The sequence below is a fragment of the Tachysurus vachellii genome, chromosome 25, assembly GCF_030014155.1.
Source record: "Tachysurus vachellii isolate PV-2020 chromosome 25, HZAU_Pvac_v1, whole genome shotgun sequence".
Taxonomy (NCBI): domain Eukaryota; kingdom Metazoa; phylum Chordata; class Actinopteri; order Siluriformes; family Bagridae; genus Tachysurus; species Tachysurus vachellii.
In genome coordinates, this window is record NC_083484.1 from 2697700 (window position 1) to 2713698 (window position 15999).

At 41.0% G+C, this 15999-nt stretch overlaps 2 protein-coding genes across 2 annotated transcripts; both read right to left on the minus strand.

Moving 5' to 3' along the window:
- Positions 1–1955: 1955 nt before the first annotated feature.
- gpr12 (G protein-coupled receptor 12) lies at positions 1956–6391 on the minus strand. The gene is made up of 2 exons (XM_060861740.1): positions 6184–6391; positions 1956–3176 (listed from the first exon to the last, which is right to left on the minus strand). Exon 2 carries the CDS (start codon positions 3162–3164, stop codon positions 2139–2141), a length of 1026 nt encoding a protein of 341 aa, XP_060717723.1. The 5' UTR covers positions 3165–3176; positions 6184–6391; the 3' UTR covers positions 1956–2138.
- A 1915-nt stretch (positions 6392–8306) lies between these two features.
- On the minus strand, positions 8307–15677 carry usp12a (ubiquitin specific peptidase 12a). Its single transcript, XM_060861330.1, has 9 exons — positions 15360–15677; positions 11746–11826; positions 11436–11649; positions 11006–11238; positions 10734–10810; positions 10539–10622; positions 10253–10450; positions 10000–10078; positions 8307–9858 (listed from the first exon to the last, which is right to left on the minus strand). Exons 1-9 carry the CDS (start codon positions 15405–15407, stop codon positions 9757–9759), a joined length of 1116 nt encoding a protein of 371 aa, XP_060717313.1. The 5' UTR covers positions 15408–15677; the 3' UTR covers positions 8307–9756.
- Between the last annotated feature and the right edge of the window lie 322 nt (positions 15678–15999).

The following is a 15999-nucleotide window of genomic DNA, read 5'->3' on the forward strand; positions in this document are numbered from 1 at the left end:
AGAATGCGGTTATTGCTTGCTCATGGAGTCTGAGCTCAGCGCTGGGACGGATTTGAAAGCAGGAGTTTCAAAGCATGACATTAGTGTGACTTTAACAAGAAAAAATGAAATCCGAACAAGCAGTTTAGGCAAGAAATTCTGCTTTTACTGCACTGAAGCTATTGGGCAAAATATACTGTACATACGCTTTTTCTACACTCTTAAAACCTGTTTTAAGACCAGGTTCCAGGGATAGTTAAGATCCTCTAAAACACAACCCGGTCAGTGAGAACCGTTTTTAGAGTGAGTTCAGCTCCCTTTAAACTGTAGGACTTGTTTTAGGGTTCCCTCAAGAGAACCTTTAAGAGTGATCGATTTGGGTTCAGACAAAGCATGTAAAGATAACTATAGAAAAATTGTAAGGTTCTGTGGGTGTTGGTTCTCTGTTCCTGAGAACAAGCTAAGAGTTCTTTTATACGTTCTTTAGGGTTTTTTTTTTTTACAAGATATAAGCATGATGCTATTAATGAAAATCAAAAGTTTTCTTTAATCCAAAAATGTCCATTTAAAACCATAACAGGTTCTCGAGCTTGTCCTTTTGGGAGGTAATTAAACTCTGTGTGTAAAACCCGACACAACAACAACCCGATACAACAATTTTCTCTTTCGTAAAACATCCCAAATGGAACCTTTTTTAGAAACCTAAAAACATTAACCGTTCAAGTCGCCTTTGAGCCCCGAATCCATTTTTCGTTCACCTTAAATAGAAAAATCGCTGTTTCGGATTAAAAGTGAAAGATCGATTAAAAGAGGAAGTGTACGTTCTTAGGAAAAACTTCCTCAGTGGTTTTGTGGATACTAAGATTTTTCGCTCGAGTGCAAAACTTAAAAAAAAAAAGGAAGTGAAACATAAAAAAAAACTACAATTTGTGCAAATTCTTTCGTCCTTCACTTTTCTTTGAGGAGCAGCAGCTTAGCCAAGCTCTTTCTTATAAAGTGGCCATCAGCTCATTTTCACCAGCGCTTATCATATATCATAGCATATATCCCTTAATGATGTCAGAGTAGAACAGCGGTGCTATCTCTCGAACCTGGGCTTTGTTTGGTTTTAGTCTATAAAGCAGCATCTGTGTTTGCTCTTATTATCCTCCTCATCAGCAGCTTGCTTTCCAGGGAATACTTCACATTCAGGTGATAAGGGTGATTAGGTGAATTCTGGATTTTGTTTGTTTGTATTTAAGCAGCCCTTAAAAAACCGGGCTTGGATCACTTCGAACTTCGATTACCAATTAATATTAATGAATTTGTTAGGATTTTAATTGGCCATGGTTTAGACCGGAGCTTAGCTGGAATTAAAGCGTGAAGGGCAGAAACAAAGGACATTTTAAATCACCTGATTAAATAAAAGTCACTATTACACATTCGTACGTTCATTCAAAAGTAAATCCTCCTATTCATTCATACACGACTACTGAAATATCCACGCACTTCACATCCATCCCAGTTCTCTTCAGCCTCCGCACTTCATGCAGGAGGAAACCACTGCTAGTCATCCTGTGGCAAGAAATTGAAATAAAGGCATCTGTGGGTTTCATTCAGGGGATTCGTGTTAGCTCTTTTCATGGTCTTCTGATTTGGAGGGTTCTGTACATCTGGGCACATTTGGGTCAGGGTCTTTAAAGCAATATAAATAAATAAATATATAAATAAATAAATAAAAAACTCCACAAAAATAGCAAGCACAAGGAAAGCAAGATGGGCGCCGATTTTCTCTCCGTCCGATAACGCGAGGCGCGGATCAGTGAGCACCGTGGCTATTTTTAGCTCCTCATGGCTGCTTGGTTTTCAGTACACGTTCAGAATGCAGCAGAAGAGCGAGGCCCCTCGTCTCAACCTCCCTCACTGAGGGATGCCGCTGAGGCCTTTCAAAGGACCATGCCTTGTTCACAACAACAAGTCTGTCTACATTTTATGTACAGATGCTTGCTTTAAAAAGTGGGCTTTGGTGGCAGTTTGCTGGCACCAGGGTGAAGGGGGTAGAGAAAAGGCCATGTGGCAGTGGTCGGAGTTACATCACAATAAGGGGAAGACGTAAAATAAGGGCCACACGTATGTCCCCTTGACTCACAACAGCATGCAAACCCAGGGAGACGCGTCCGTTAGACGTCGCTGGGCGTCCGTGCCCGTTGCGCCACGCTGGCCGGGATGCAGCCGCAGCACACCATCCAAAGTGCCTTCTGGATCTCTTGGTTGCGGAAGGCATAGATGACGGGGTTGATGATGGAGTTGTAGGTGGCGGGAACCAGTGTGGCGTATGTGTACAGCGGTGGGTAGGTGTAGTCAGCAATCAGCGAGTAGACAGTGAAAGGCATCCAGCAGGCGGCAAATGTTCCAAGGATGATGGCGAGCGTCGAGACACCTTTACGGGTCGTGACGTAGTGCGGCGTGGCAGCCAGGAAGTGGTGCTGCACAGCGATCTGGTGTGCGTGACGCATGACGATCTTGCAGATTTGCACGTAGAGCTGCAGCATGAGCCCAAAGAGCAGCAAAAAAGACACAGACAGGACAGCGACATTGTTCTTTGTGAGCGGCCACACCACGCTGCAGGCGTCCTCCTGACTCAGGCAGTTTACCCCGGTTACGGGCAGCAGACCGAGGCACAGGGACACCCCCCACAGCAGCACCAGCATGGTGTAGGTGAAGGCAGCTGTGCGCTCTGAGTTGTATGTGAGTGCATAATACAGTGACAGGTAGCGATCGATGGTAATGGCTAGCAAGCTAAAGACGGAAGCGGAGAACGAGGCCACCACCAGGCCGATCGTGAGCAGCTGGGCCGAGTCTGAGCGCAGTAGGTAGGCGAAGGTGAAGTGGAGCACCAGACCCACGCCAGCTAGCAGGTCAGCCAGCGCCAGGCTGCCGATCAGCAGGAACATAGGAGCACGTAGAGCTGGGTTCTGCCAGATGACCAAGACCACCAAGGCATTCTCGCAGGCTATCAGGGTGCCCGACGTGCACAGCACAATATCCCACGGGTTCACCAGCAGCTCGGCAGAAGACTCCGGAGGTAAAACGGCAGGTGGGGGAAGTGTTCCAACAGTCAGGTTCTCTGTGCTCCCACCACCGCTGCTGACCCAGCTTGTGTCAGAGGTCAGCCAGCTCGGGGTTACTGACACCTGCTCGCTCATTGTGCCTCCCGTCTGAAAGAAAACACACGTTTAGCTTTGTAAACTCTGTTGCCATGGTGGCATCCTGTGGAACTCACTTTTGTTTAGAAGGAGAACATAACCTTATATTATATATGTGATAATAAAATGAGAAGTTTGACCAGTTTGAAGCAGAAACATAAATGTGTATTACTTCAGAACAGCATATCCATGTTTACATCTGCATCACTCTCTGTGTGCATACGACATTGTTGTTTTATCATACGTGGCCTGCATGCAGCTCATGGAAAGTTTTTCATTACAGAACCCAAGAAGAGTTAATATCTCAAGTCGAGTCGGAATACATTTTTATTTTCTCCCATTCATCCAGCTCTGCTCTAGACATAGAAAGAGGAATATGAACTATGCAATTAAGAGTCTTGATATCATTATCATCATCGTACTGTAATTATTATCACCACCAGGCTGTCATTCTATCTAAAACTATTATGCTTATTACTAATGTTTTACTAATAACACTTTTCTTACTCTTGCTCATGCCATGAGTTAATTATATTAATCTTAACACAATTGTGCATTATAACAACTTTATCATTTCATTTTTGTGGTCTATTATTCTAGTTCTCATGACTCTAGCATTCAAATCTCTGATTAAATGAGAAATTTGCTCAAATTTAAGAATTTGTTTCACTATTCATTTGTTTCTTTCACCTGCAGTATATATCCCATTTATGTCAACCATTATGGTGTCATGTAATAAGCATTAAAAAAAAAAATCCAAGCCGGGGGCACGGTGGCTTAGTGGTTAGCACGTTCGCCTCACACCTCCAGGGTCAGGGTTCGATTCCCGCCTCCGCCTTGTGTGTGTGGAGTTTGCATGTTCTCCCCGTGCCTCGGGGGTTTCCTCCGGGTACTCCGGTTTCCTCCCCCGGTCCAAAGACATGCATGGTAGGTTGATTGGCATCTCTGGAAAATTGTCCCTAGTGTGTGAGTGACTGAGAGTGTGTGTGCCCTGCGATGTATTGACACTCCGTCCAGGGTGTATCCTGCCTTGATGCCCGATGACGCCTGAGATAGGCACAGGCTCACCGTGACCCGAGGTAGTTCGGATAAGCGGTAGAAGATGAATGAATGAACGAATGAAAATCCAAGCCCTAACATTAATCTTTAAATCAGTCTCTTTGGAACAACATTATGCTGCAATGGTCAAGGCTCTGTGGTTAAGGATCATGCTTACCACTGTTGGGCCCTTGAGTGAGGCCCTTAACCCTCTCGGCTCTAGTGGTGGTGTTTCCATGACTTACCCTGTGCTCTCACCCTAATTTACAAAGCTGGGATACATGAAGAAAAGAATTCCCCATGTGCTGTAATGTAATGTGTGGTAATAATAACAACGTCCGAATCTGAATTAGTATTCTTAGCATATTTGAGAGCAACAGTTACCTCTAGCACAACATGAAGAAGACAAAGAACTGCGATTCCCAGCCACACATCTAATTCCAACTGGTTATTACTTCCACACCTTTCTTCGTGATCACACGCTTCATTATAACCAGATATGAGAGGATGACAATTTCTGGACCTGAGAAATCGAAAAAGTTTTCTTTTTGTTTTTTTTTTTCCTCTCGCATAGATATTTTTTTCAGTTGTCAAATTTATACAACTGATTCTTAAGCTTAGGAGCTGCCTGAAAATAAACAATTAATCTGTGTAAAATTATTCATTAGCAACATTATGAAATTCAGCACTAGTTATTGTCCTGAAGGCAAAGTGTTATGGGACATAATTCACAAATCAGATTTAAATAAAATGCTAATATTAATGAAATAAAAAGGACTGACTGCTCCCAGGGGAAACAACACATAATCAGATTATTTCATTGAAAAAAAAATAGCTGTTGATTTATTATGCTATGATATTGTTGTATTGTGATATGTTAACTGATGTAATGCGTTAACTGGGTCACGGTTCTGATGGAAATGACTTGTGAGGGTTGTAGAACAAGTGAAACCACGACCATTGTTATGCTTAATTTGCATTATATTATATAGTAATTTGATATAAACTAGATATGATGACAGAGAGGTCTGGGCCTCTATAGACACAAAATGCCTTTTGTTAGAAAAGTGATCCTTCTTAAAATACTTAGAAACTGTGAACATTGTGTAAGAAACCATTCCGTTTTGATGTAACGAACATCTCAGACATATCGTTTACAATAACTACAGTGCATTTTTTATGCATTAATGATATTAATACATTATGATAAGCTTTCTTATCTACTTCACTGTGGTGATTAAGAAAAGAAAACGTTTTCAACTGATTTGGGAATATTTTTGAGGCTGAGCTTCGCTATGGATAAAAAAAAAAAAAAAGATATGCTATATTTGTTCAGAAGACCTTCTTATATCATGGGCTGCTTTAATACAAATTGTTATTTTTAAGAAATAGTAAAAAAAAGAAAAAAAAAACACTTCATATTTAAATAGAAATTGCGGCAAATCACATGCACATCCCATCTGTCCATCTTGTCTTCAAATGAAACAAAATCCTATCTTGAGGAGGTGAATGAATGAAATACCTCCATTTCCTTTAGAATATCAGGGCCTATTTGATGTAGATTTTATTATTAGAGGTGTATTCTCCTGTTATACAGAGATGGAGAAGTAATGATGCTGATGGGGGAAGCTGTTAAAAAAAAGCGTGTTGGATTCACTAAAGATGGCACTGCTTTTCTCTCAGCTAGTATCAATGAGATTTTATATGAAACTCTTAAAGCACAGCAGTGCAGTAATAAACCATTTTAATGTGAAGACGGATAACCGTGATGTGCAGACATTATTCCTGGTCTGTTAATAATAGTAGTGCATGCAGTAGGATCCTGCTTTGCTGTTTGCATCCTATAGCTCATGTATACATCCGTACATCCAACCATGCATGCATACAGAATATTAAAAAATACCTGAGATTTTTTCTGTAAAAAAAATTCAAAATTAAAAATCCTTTTATGATCCTCCTCCTTAATTATATTAAGTCCTACCTTGAAATCTTGGAGGTCGAGACGCGCGCTTCAGACGCGTAAGCGACCTTGTTGCATGTTCGTGTCCATCTCCCGTCAGCGGCGTCGCTCGGTGCCGCAAAAAAAAGCACACGTTTATCACCGGGCCGCAGGCGCGAGCGCCATCGGCTGCAGGAGCATCTTCGCAGAGCGACCTTCGTGCACGAGCGCGAGAGAAACCGGATCTTTCCTCCACCGCCCTCCTGCCTCCACACACACACACACACACACACACACACACACACAATGCTGCGTTAGTGGTTACCAAACTGAATTCTCTGTTACCACGAGTTAAATGTCTGTAATGAGATTTAAATCAATTGATATATTGATACCATACTATACTGTATATACTATATCATTTATATATACAGCATATAGAAATAATACGTTTTTATCCAATCTGGCAACCCGCATTAAGCATTAAGTACACAAGCATTCATTCATTCATTCATTCATCCTCACACAGAAAGTTAGACTATGGATATTAGGATCTTTAAGACACATGCAAACCCTCCTTATGCTTCATGAAACATTTCTTTCATCCCATGTTCATGTTCACGAAGCACTTTTACTTCAAGTGATATAAATTAAGATGGATATAAAGTTATTGTTTTTTTTATTTCTTTGTACTTTGGGTGAAAAAATTGTGCTTCATCTATAGCTGGTTTTTTAGCTTAGTCTTGTTTGCTAATGTTGTAGCTTGTGTTTTGAAGTTTTTGCTTTTTTTTTTTCTTGAAGATTAATGGTAGTAACCATAACGTCTACCTACCTACGTTACACACCAGGCTTCTTACTAGCTCAGATGGTAGATTAGTAAAGCAGAGACAAATAGGATTTCTGCTAATTCTTTCCAAACTTTTATTTTCTTCATAACGTCCCTATAGACATTTAATGAGCCGTGAGCACAATCGCTTAATTTCTTGCTTTACTTTATTGCACCTGATTTGCACAGGATGGAGAAAATCGACTGTTAAATGGATTCACGTGTTTAATTTAATTCACATAATACATTTTTTTGTTGGAGGTATTATATGGATTTAACAATAGTGTTTGTAGTAGACAACACAAAATGACGACTATCATCCTCCTTTTTTTTTTGTAATCATTATTTTCTGGCTCAACAACAGCAGCTAGTTTTCCTGTTGTCCGTTGTGAGTGGGTGTTTTTTTGCTGAAGTGTTGAATCAGATCGCCTTTTCTTTAAAAGTCACTCACTCCGTTGCTCCCCTGTGACTGCCTATTCTGAGAACGTGCTATAAACAGCACGCTGATCTGTGTCATCCAATCTCCCCTCCAATTGTCCTGTAGTTTCTCCTGCTTTTTCTCCATCCTCTGTAACCCCTAAAAGCCCTGCAGATCTTCACCTTTCTGTCTGTTTACTCCCTGAAAGCACCAACCGGTTGCCATCATGAATGTAGTGGGGTCAGTTGTCACGTATCTTCGTAAATAAAATATAAGTCCTTTTAGCACTTGATAAAATCCATGCTGACGGGATTAGTGTTACATATGAGTGTGAGGTAAATTAATTTCTGTGGAAAATCTCTGGGATTATAGACCAAATCTGTCCAAATCTAACGTTTGGATGCCCCACAGACACATTGCAAATAAGCAGCAGAGCTCTTTCCAATAATGCTTAATTTTTCTTCCCTGATTGGGTGATGCAGTAGCTTAGCTTGTAGTATAACTGACTTCTGACCCCAACACACTGCAAATAGATTAATCCCGTTCCGAGGTTGCACGAGTATCGTTTGCACGTCTTTACAAATCACATCTGACCTTATTCAGCATCACAATGCTCTACATTCCTCTGAACTCACTGAAGGCAAATTGATCGAGCATCTAACGAGCACTCGAGCCATTCCAGGCTTTAAGTGATCGCTGTGAGACTTCTGTCGAGAATGGATGAGTCATCACACGGCAAGCCAAGGTGTCGTTCAAACACACACACACACACCACAAACACAAACACGCACAACAAAGCTCCTGATGGATCCGCTGACGCAGGTAGCTAGCGAGGTGGAAATTACATTTGATTTAAAACCAGGCAGCGATCCAGCTCAGATTAGCAGCAACACCCAGAAATGATGGCTCAGTGAAAAAACGTGCAGATTTTCAAACATGTTTATTCCAAATGCAGTAAATCAGCCTTGACATGTTTGGTGTCTGAAGTTCTTTAGTTTTGCACTGGAGCTCCCAGAGGACAAGATACAAACGAATGGACAGTTCGTCCCGTCTTTTCTTTTGTATTAAAAGCAGAACAGGGTTTCACCTATTTATTAAAAAAAGAAGCAGAAGAAGATGAAGAAGAAGAAATCCACAAAGCTGAACAACAAACATAAAAACAAGTTTCAAAAGCCATCTAGAGCCATTTACACATTCAGAAAGGAAGATACTGATTTGATTTTATTTGTTAAGTGACAATGAAGGAACATCCATGAAACACAGTAACGTCTGCTCTTCTTTAATTAATTTGTCTTTGGTGTAGAGTTTACAAATGTTTTGCACTCGAGCAAGATACCTTAAATCTTTCCTATGGATATTTCTACAAGCTCAAAGAGCTTATAAAATATTATTATTATTATTCAGCATAACTTCCAGCTTCCTGGAGTCATTTTGGGAGGAGGAGCGACAGCAAACTTCACTAAAAAAAAAAACAAAAAAAAAAAACAAGACGGCCGATCCATTACGACGTCCCAGCCACAGTGATGTTTTGTTCGTATTCACAGATGTTTAGCAAATTTGTGACGGCTTCTTTGTGTCATTCTGATTAGCAACAACAACACGGTAGCTTCAGTGCAAAACCAAAGAAGCGCACATCAGACAACCAGCGTTTTAGTAATAGTGTAAATGTGACATTTTTCATTAAAACTGATTTCACCGGGTTAAATGGAATCCAATAAAATGCTCACGTTTATCTTCGTCTACGTCTCGATCTATACACTTTATTTCTTTTTCTTTAAAACAGAAAATTATTTCACAACAGGCCATCTCAAGCAAACCCTCACACAAACCTGCCAAACACCTACAAAACTGTATCAAAAGTGCACCATAGTGTTATACATAGTTTCAATGTTTCGATCTTTTTCACCTATATCAGTAATTAATATTATTATAATTTCATAATATTTATACAAATACCACTATGTACAAGGTAGAAATACACAAACCCACAAATAGCCCCGTATGTTCAGTTTATAGCCCCTCCCCTCTGTTCAGGACACGCCCCCTGTTTTCCCATGCACAAGCCTTTGGTCAGAAACTCAGGCTTATTACAAAGGTTGCAGCATGTCAGGACTGTCAGTATCACAGAGCCGGGTACATTTAACACATTTCAGCCAGTGCGATTAAACATTCTCACCACGTACACACAATGCTGTAACTGCATCACATCCTGACTGCAGCAAAGAGGAGGGAATGCTGGGGTCAAGGGTCAGGGAGGGGAGGGGGGTATCAGCGCGATCTGATCCAGCCTGCTCAGGGTGCGAACAGGACTCGAAAACGGAGGCCGGCACGTTCCGCAGGGTTCCGCGAGGGGCCACTGTGCTGAACATTCTCAGTCTCTGGACTGGTAGAAGAGGATGTAGCCGGACTCGGAGTTCTTGGAGATTTCCGAGGTAAGTCCATAGAACTCCTCGATCGCCTGGGCGTCAATTTTCTGTCAGGGTAACACAAAAATATTAGAACCTACAAAGCAACAGTCAACCGGTTGCTCACTATATACGTGTACAGCGTAAATCTGTATTGCAGTAAAGCAGCGACAGTTTGAGTCACTGCTCTGGTAAACATGTTTAATTACCTCTACGATGTCATCATCGAAAAGCAGCCAGAAGTCGTGACTCTTGACGATAGCGATGTAGTGTCCACGATTGGGCCCGCTGTCAAGAGGAAAGCAAAATGCATTGATCAAATCAGAATTAATAAGAACAATAAATATGCAGAGATGTGAATTTTATATGTAATAAAATTCCTCAAAAAGATGCTAAAGGAAAGTGACCAATACACGTCGGTCACAAAACGTTCAGTTCTATTCTGAAGTTTGCTAAACCAACCTCCCACAATGCACCACCACGGCGACAAGGTCGTAAAGCCTTTCGGGATTGGTCGCGTCTCCGGACGTGTTGAATAGGCGGAGCTCCAAAGGGAAGACCACGCGATAGCTTAGCTTAGTGTAGCGCTGGAGCTGCTCCATGTATTTAAATCTCTTCAGGTGCAGCGCTAAAATCATGGGCAGCTTCTTCACCCTCATCCTACGACACACGGCACACGTTTACTGTAAACACTCGCAGACGAAACAACGTGTGCTGAGCGTGACGAAATCTGACGTGAACTCATTACCTTTTGTGTGCCTCCTGTTTGCTCCTACATTCCTCACAGTAGTATTTATATTCACTACACAGGGTCTCTGTATTACTGAAGCCCCTAGACAACAAAACACACGCAAAAAGGGAAATTAAAACATGCCTCAGGCTTAAATTGCATATCCTGATTTTTGGTCCACCATCATTAAAACTGAGCAAATATAACACACACCTGAGGCAGTGTGTGATCGAAGTGTTCTGCTCAACGTCCACAGACAAATCCAAGAAGTCCTCATCCTTGCTGCTTATCTGCAAAAAAAAAAAAATATATATACATATATAATATATATATATACACACACACACATATAAATTTATATATAATAATACATATAAATAAAACTACTACTAATAAAAATAATCACTGATGTCACACATCTAAGGCTTTAAACGCCGAGTGTCTCCTCATACAGTTCACTTCTCTGTTAATCCCAGGTGCATTACCGTCTCGCAGGTGAGGCAGCGCGTCTCATTGGTCAGCGTGCCCTGGAAGATCTCGTGTACCCATGTGTTGGATGGAGGAGTGCTGTTACTCTTCTGTGAATCGAGCGTCCCGTTGGCCAGTTTGCCGTTCTGTTTGTCCTGCTTCTTCTCCTCCTGCAGCAGGTCGGCAATAGTGTTCAGCAGGTAGTTGAGGAACTCGTGTGCATCCTGCTGCATGTAGTTATCAAAGAGCTCTGCGTTGAAGCCGGAGAGACGGTTGTTAGTGCGAATCGTGAATCGGATTAACGAAAAAAAACGAATCACGAGTTCGAAAACGATTCACAAAAAACGATTCATTGGCCGTTAGAGACGTGTATTTTCAATTGTATTTCACCCGTACAGCATTTTAATCTTTACATGACTCTTTTTATATCCGACTCTTTCCCCTCACCGTTCTCTTTGCGCAGCCGTGTGATGAATTTCTTCGGAGGGATGACGCCCACCTTTCTCTTCTGGTTGGCGATGCTGTGGAACAGGTCGGCCAGGCAGGTGAGCAGGTTTTCTTTGCGCCGTGGCTGACTCCTGTAGGCCAGGATCTTCTCCCGAAACGGCCGACAGAAATACAGAGCCTGGAGCACAGAGTTGCAGTAGCAGGTGTTCCCGAACTGTGGAGTAGAAACAGAGCACACACTAGTCAGGCTTGAACACGTGATCGGACGCTGCGCTGACGAAAAGACAGAAGTAAACGTGCGTCTGCTTACGTTAACCAGTCCGAAGTAGTGCTCGTTGACAGGGAACTGCTCCGAGCCAATTTCTTTCTCCAAAGCGGAGGCATTGGCGCCCTGCGAAATAAAAATATACAACATGACAATTTCACTGAATTTCCAGCAGTAAAATTGAAAACATAACTATACCTAAAACATCTGAACCTTTTAGTATATATTTGCTATTAGAGTCGTGTGTGTTGTGACATCAAGTGGCGTAATAGACTGACAAGCTGTCAAAACTCATCAGAAACAAACACGTTCGCAGGTTGTGCTGACAACCAGAGAGAGGAAAAAAAATAAAGCTAGTGAGGTTTCAATCCACAGAAGAGTCATTTTTACAAAAGTAACGGAAAAAAATCTCACAACTCAGGAGCCATGAATCAGTACATTATAAACATTCGACCATACAGGGTTTAGTCACTACTCTGACAATAAATTATTCACCTTAGTCGACTATTTAAATCTGGACGGAACCTGAACTTTACTTCGCACAGCCATGTTAGTAACACAAATCTGATTATGTTTTCAACTGAGTGCCTGTGTGTTTGTGTTTAGATGTAAATTTATTACCCAAACCAGATTATTCTCTACATGTAAACAAACTCACTGTCACTCGAGTGTGCGAGGTGAGACAATAAGTGTGACAGGCAAGTGGACTTGTTCTTTAAATAGACGGACTGGTAACGCTAAGCTAATACACAATACAGTAAAATAGCAAAAAAAAAAAAAAAAAGAGCAAAAGGAGAAAAAGGAGCCCAAAGAAATTTAATTTTCAATTCTGATTTAAGCATCGGATACAGTCTGAGCTCCTGTGTAGTATTGTGTACTAATAAATCCTCACACCCTGTCCCTCAAAAAAAGGAGAGAGAGAGAGAGAGAGAGAGAGAGAGAGAGAGAGAGAGAGAGAGAGAGAGAGAGAGAGAGAGAGAGAGAGAGAGAAAGTGAGTGTGTGTGAGAGAGAGAGAGAGAGAGAGAGAGAGAGAGAGAGAGAGAGAAAGCCAAAACTGCAAAACAAAAAAAACGTGTGTAGACGAGAAGCCAAAATGCAGAGAAATAACCATGTTATTCCTTACATGTTGTCATGTTATAAAAATATGAGTAGGTTAAGGAGCGGACGGAGCCGCAGGTGAAACGTTTTTGTGAATCATGCTGCTCTGACGGGAAAGAAAAGAAAGTCTGAAACCGAATCTGAGCATCATTTGATACTTGCTTTGGTTTCACACTGAGGAACGATGGGGCTGAAAACATACAAAAACTCAAATCCAGCACTAAATAAATAATTTCTAGAGAAATCTATAAACTATAAGTCAGGGTTTATTTCCTCTGTGTGTGTGATGGTCCACCTCTCCACACCGCATGGCATTTCTGCAGCTCTGTGCTTTGGCAAAGTTCAGCAGCTTGTATTTACTCGCAAAAACAAAACAAAAAAAACTCTGCAACCTAAAACCCAGGATAAGTCCGATTCTCTAACTGCAGGTCAATCCGCTTAGAGTTGAGACGTACCACTGCTGTACTTCACCTGGAGTCATCAAAACACTCAGACCATTTCAGAAACTGTACGCAGTATGTGAAAGCACTCTACGAGAAACGAACAGGAGGAAAAGAGCTTTCCGCTTCAGATGACTAGTCTTTTAAAAGCTTTTCCACTTCTTCTTTCTCATCTTTTTTTGGTCGATGATGCACTTTTCCAACCTTAACCTCTCGTTCTTGTTTTTCGCATGTGGGTCAGATCCAGAACGGCTCCAGAACGGAATCGACAAATAATGGCACGGAAATCAGTTGCTGAAAAGAAACCAGAAATCTAGAGGTCTGGAACATTTTAGAAACAAACGGATCCTCTTCAGCGTTTAAATGAAATCCCTTAGAACGTGGCTGGAGATCTGCGACTGGATTCTTTACGGTGATGTTGTTAAACAAGAAGTCAGTGTTACAACGTGCTGAACAGAAAGTTAACCGAACCGGAACAGAAAGTAGCTTTAGGAGCTAAATTATCTAAACACAAATGGGCATCTGATGCGCCAAAACGATAAGCGTATAACTAAAGAAATATTATTTGGATACCCAGGCACAGTAACATACTGTTCGATGAATCCTTAACTATACTTAAGCATGGTGAACTCCGCCAAGTTGGTTAAACACATCTCTGAAAAATACCTGCCCACCTTCTGCCAAACCAACCCGTGCAAATCATAAGGAATGGATGAAGAGTGGAATAATACACAAGAACATGCAGAGCCATACACACCCCCAGGGTTGGGGCATAAACCTTCTAGAGGGTTATTTACTTGAACGAACATAAGACGAGCACAAGATGAGTCATGAGTCATCACAAAAATCTTAATGATCTACTTTTCTATTGATAACAAATACATATACAAGATGTACGTCAATATATATATATATATATATATAATTTTTCAAGATATGATATCGTGTTGATGTCCATAACACTAAGGGATGGGTAGAAAAAAGGCACAAAAAACACTTAAAACTCACTGTTTAAATTTCAGGAGCACTTTAAATATTTAAGACAAACAGAGTTGTGTGTATCTGCAGGTGGAAATCAAATGTTGATTATGACGTCACAATCACGTTTTCCTGCAAATGGTGACAGTATAAAACAAATTCAGGTGCGTGTTGTAAAGAGAATAAATTAAATAATTCTCATGTTCTCTCTCCCTCTAACACACACACACACACACACACACACTTTTCTCTTTACTCTTCAGTGTGCATTAATGTCAATGAGTCGAGCTTGAGGAAGTGTCAACAGTAAAGAAATGGTACATTCCGCTGTAGGGGTGTTGAGAAAATGTGATTTACGAATCTTTCTGATTTACGAATCTTTCTTTTTTTTTACGATAATGGTTACGTTTCAATAAGTGCTTCTATTTATATGGATTAAAAAAAACATTTCGTCTTTACTTGGTTATGGGAAAACGTCTTAAATAAGGGCGTCAATTCCCCCCAAATAGCCACAGTGTGTCGTCGGATGGTGTCGCCTACTCTACAAGCATCTTTTAGTATTAGATATGTATTATTATCGTCATAGTAACGATAATAATAATAATAATTATTATTATACGAGTCCAGTAATAACAAAAACGTCAAATCTTATGATTTATAACATAGGTAGTGTCCTTAATGTCTATAAAAAGATTTAATCTCTATACTAGTTTGAACACAAACAGTAAAGACGTCATTAGTTTTTGTTGTTATTTATAAAACGTTTCAGGAGAGAAATCTCACTACATCGGTGTGACCAAGTCAAACATAACCAGTGTAATGTTTATAACCCAGGTTGTGCTTTACTGTTATTCACATGTCATTGCTGGCTTGTTTTTCATGTTAACCTACAAACTGCAGCACAAAACCACAGACCCACAACATCACGTGTAAAATCTCACCAAAACAGCCCAATAAAAGGCGAATTGTAGCTCAGATTACTACAACAGCTGGTTATTAGGCCTACGGAAACATCCAGGGGAAAAAACCCTGGGACACTGAAGCGTTAAAGCGCCCTGAGTTTACACACAACATTCAGGGGACAGCACGAGGTGTTGTATAAACGTTGTTAGAAACACGACATCACCATTAAATTCGCTTACCATGGTACAAAAAGAGGCAAATTTGGAAACTGTCATTAGGATTTCCATTCGGCCAGCGCCATCTTCCACCCAATCACCGCGCGGAGGCGAAAACGAGTCCCCAGTCAGGACCGAACGCAGCGCCTAACCGCGGGCTGCGTCCTAAAAACCGTTCTCATCGACACCTAGGGCGCTACGTAGGACGCGTTAGTGCGTTACAATCCACAAACCCTAGTGCACTACTACAACCACTAGGCTGTTATTTGGACTTCCGCCATAATGAACAAGCTCCCGGGTCTTAGTGCCCGCCGTTTAAATCAACCTCATCCGAGCACCTGTATGATTGAGACGTTTTAAACACAAAAACAGTGTTTTAGGTCGTTCCTGATGCTGTTAAATGTCCGCGTCATCAAAAAAAAAAAATAATAATAATAAATAAATAAATAACACGGATTCCATCTTGACGTTACGTATTTAAACTTATACGCCATTAAATAAAATGCGTTTAATAACGGAGCATTGTTAACATTTATATACGTGGCTGTGGACACTGGTAACAGTTAAAAAAGAAGAAGAAAAATAAAAGCGTTTGGTCGTCTAATCCAAACGCATAGCGTCACGTTTAGAATACGTGATTTTTTTTCCAGGCAATTACTAGAGA

Bases quoted from the DNA above. Each gene is read 5' to 3' on its own strand.
- gpr12 (XM_060861740.1), bottom strand. From the start codon at position 3,164: ATGAGCGAGCAGGTGTCAGTAACCCCGAGCTGGCTGACCTCTGACACA.
- usp12a (XM_060861330.1), bottom strand. From the start codon at position 15,407: ATGGAAATCCTAATGACAGTTTCCAAATTTGCCTCTTTTTGTACCATG. The intron at 11,239-11,435 runs GTGAGGGGAAAG...GCTTCAACGCAG, and splicing joins ACGGCTGCGCAAAGAGAACG to AGCTCTTTGATAACTACATG. The intron at 10,079-10,252 runs GTTGGTTTAGCA...TCCTCTTGACAG, and splicing joins GTGGTGGTGCATTGTGGGAG to CGGGCCCAATCGTGGACACT.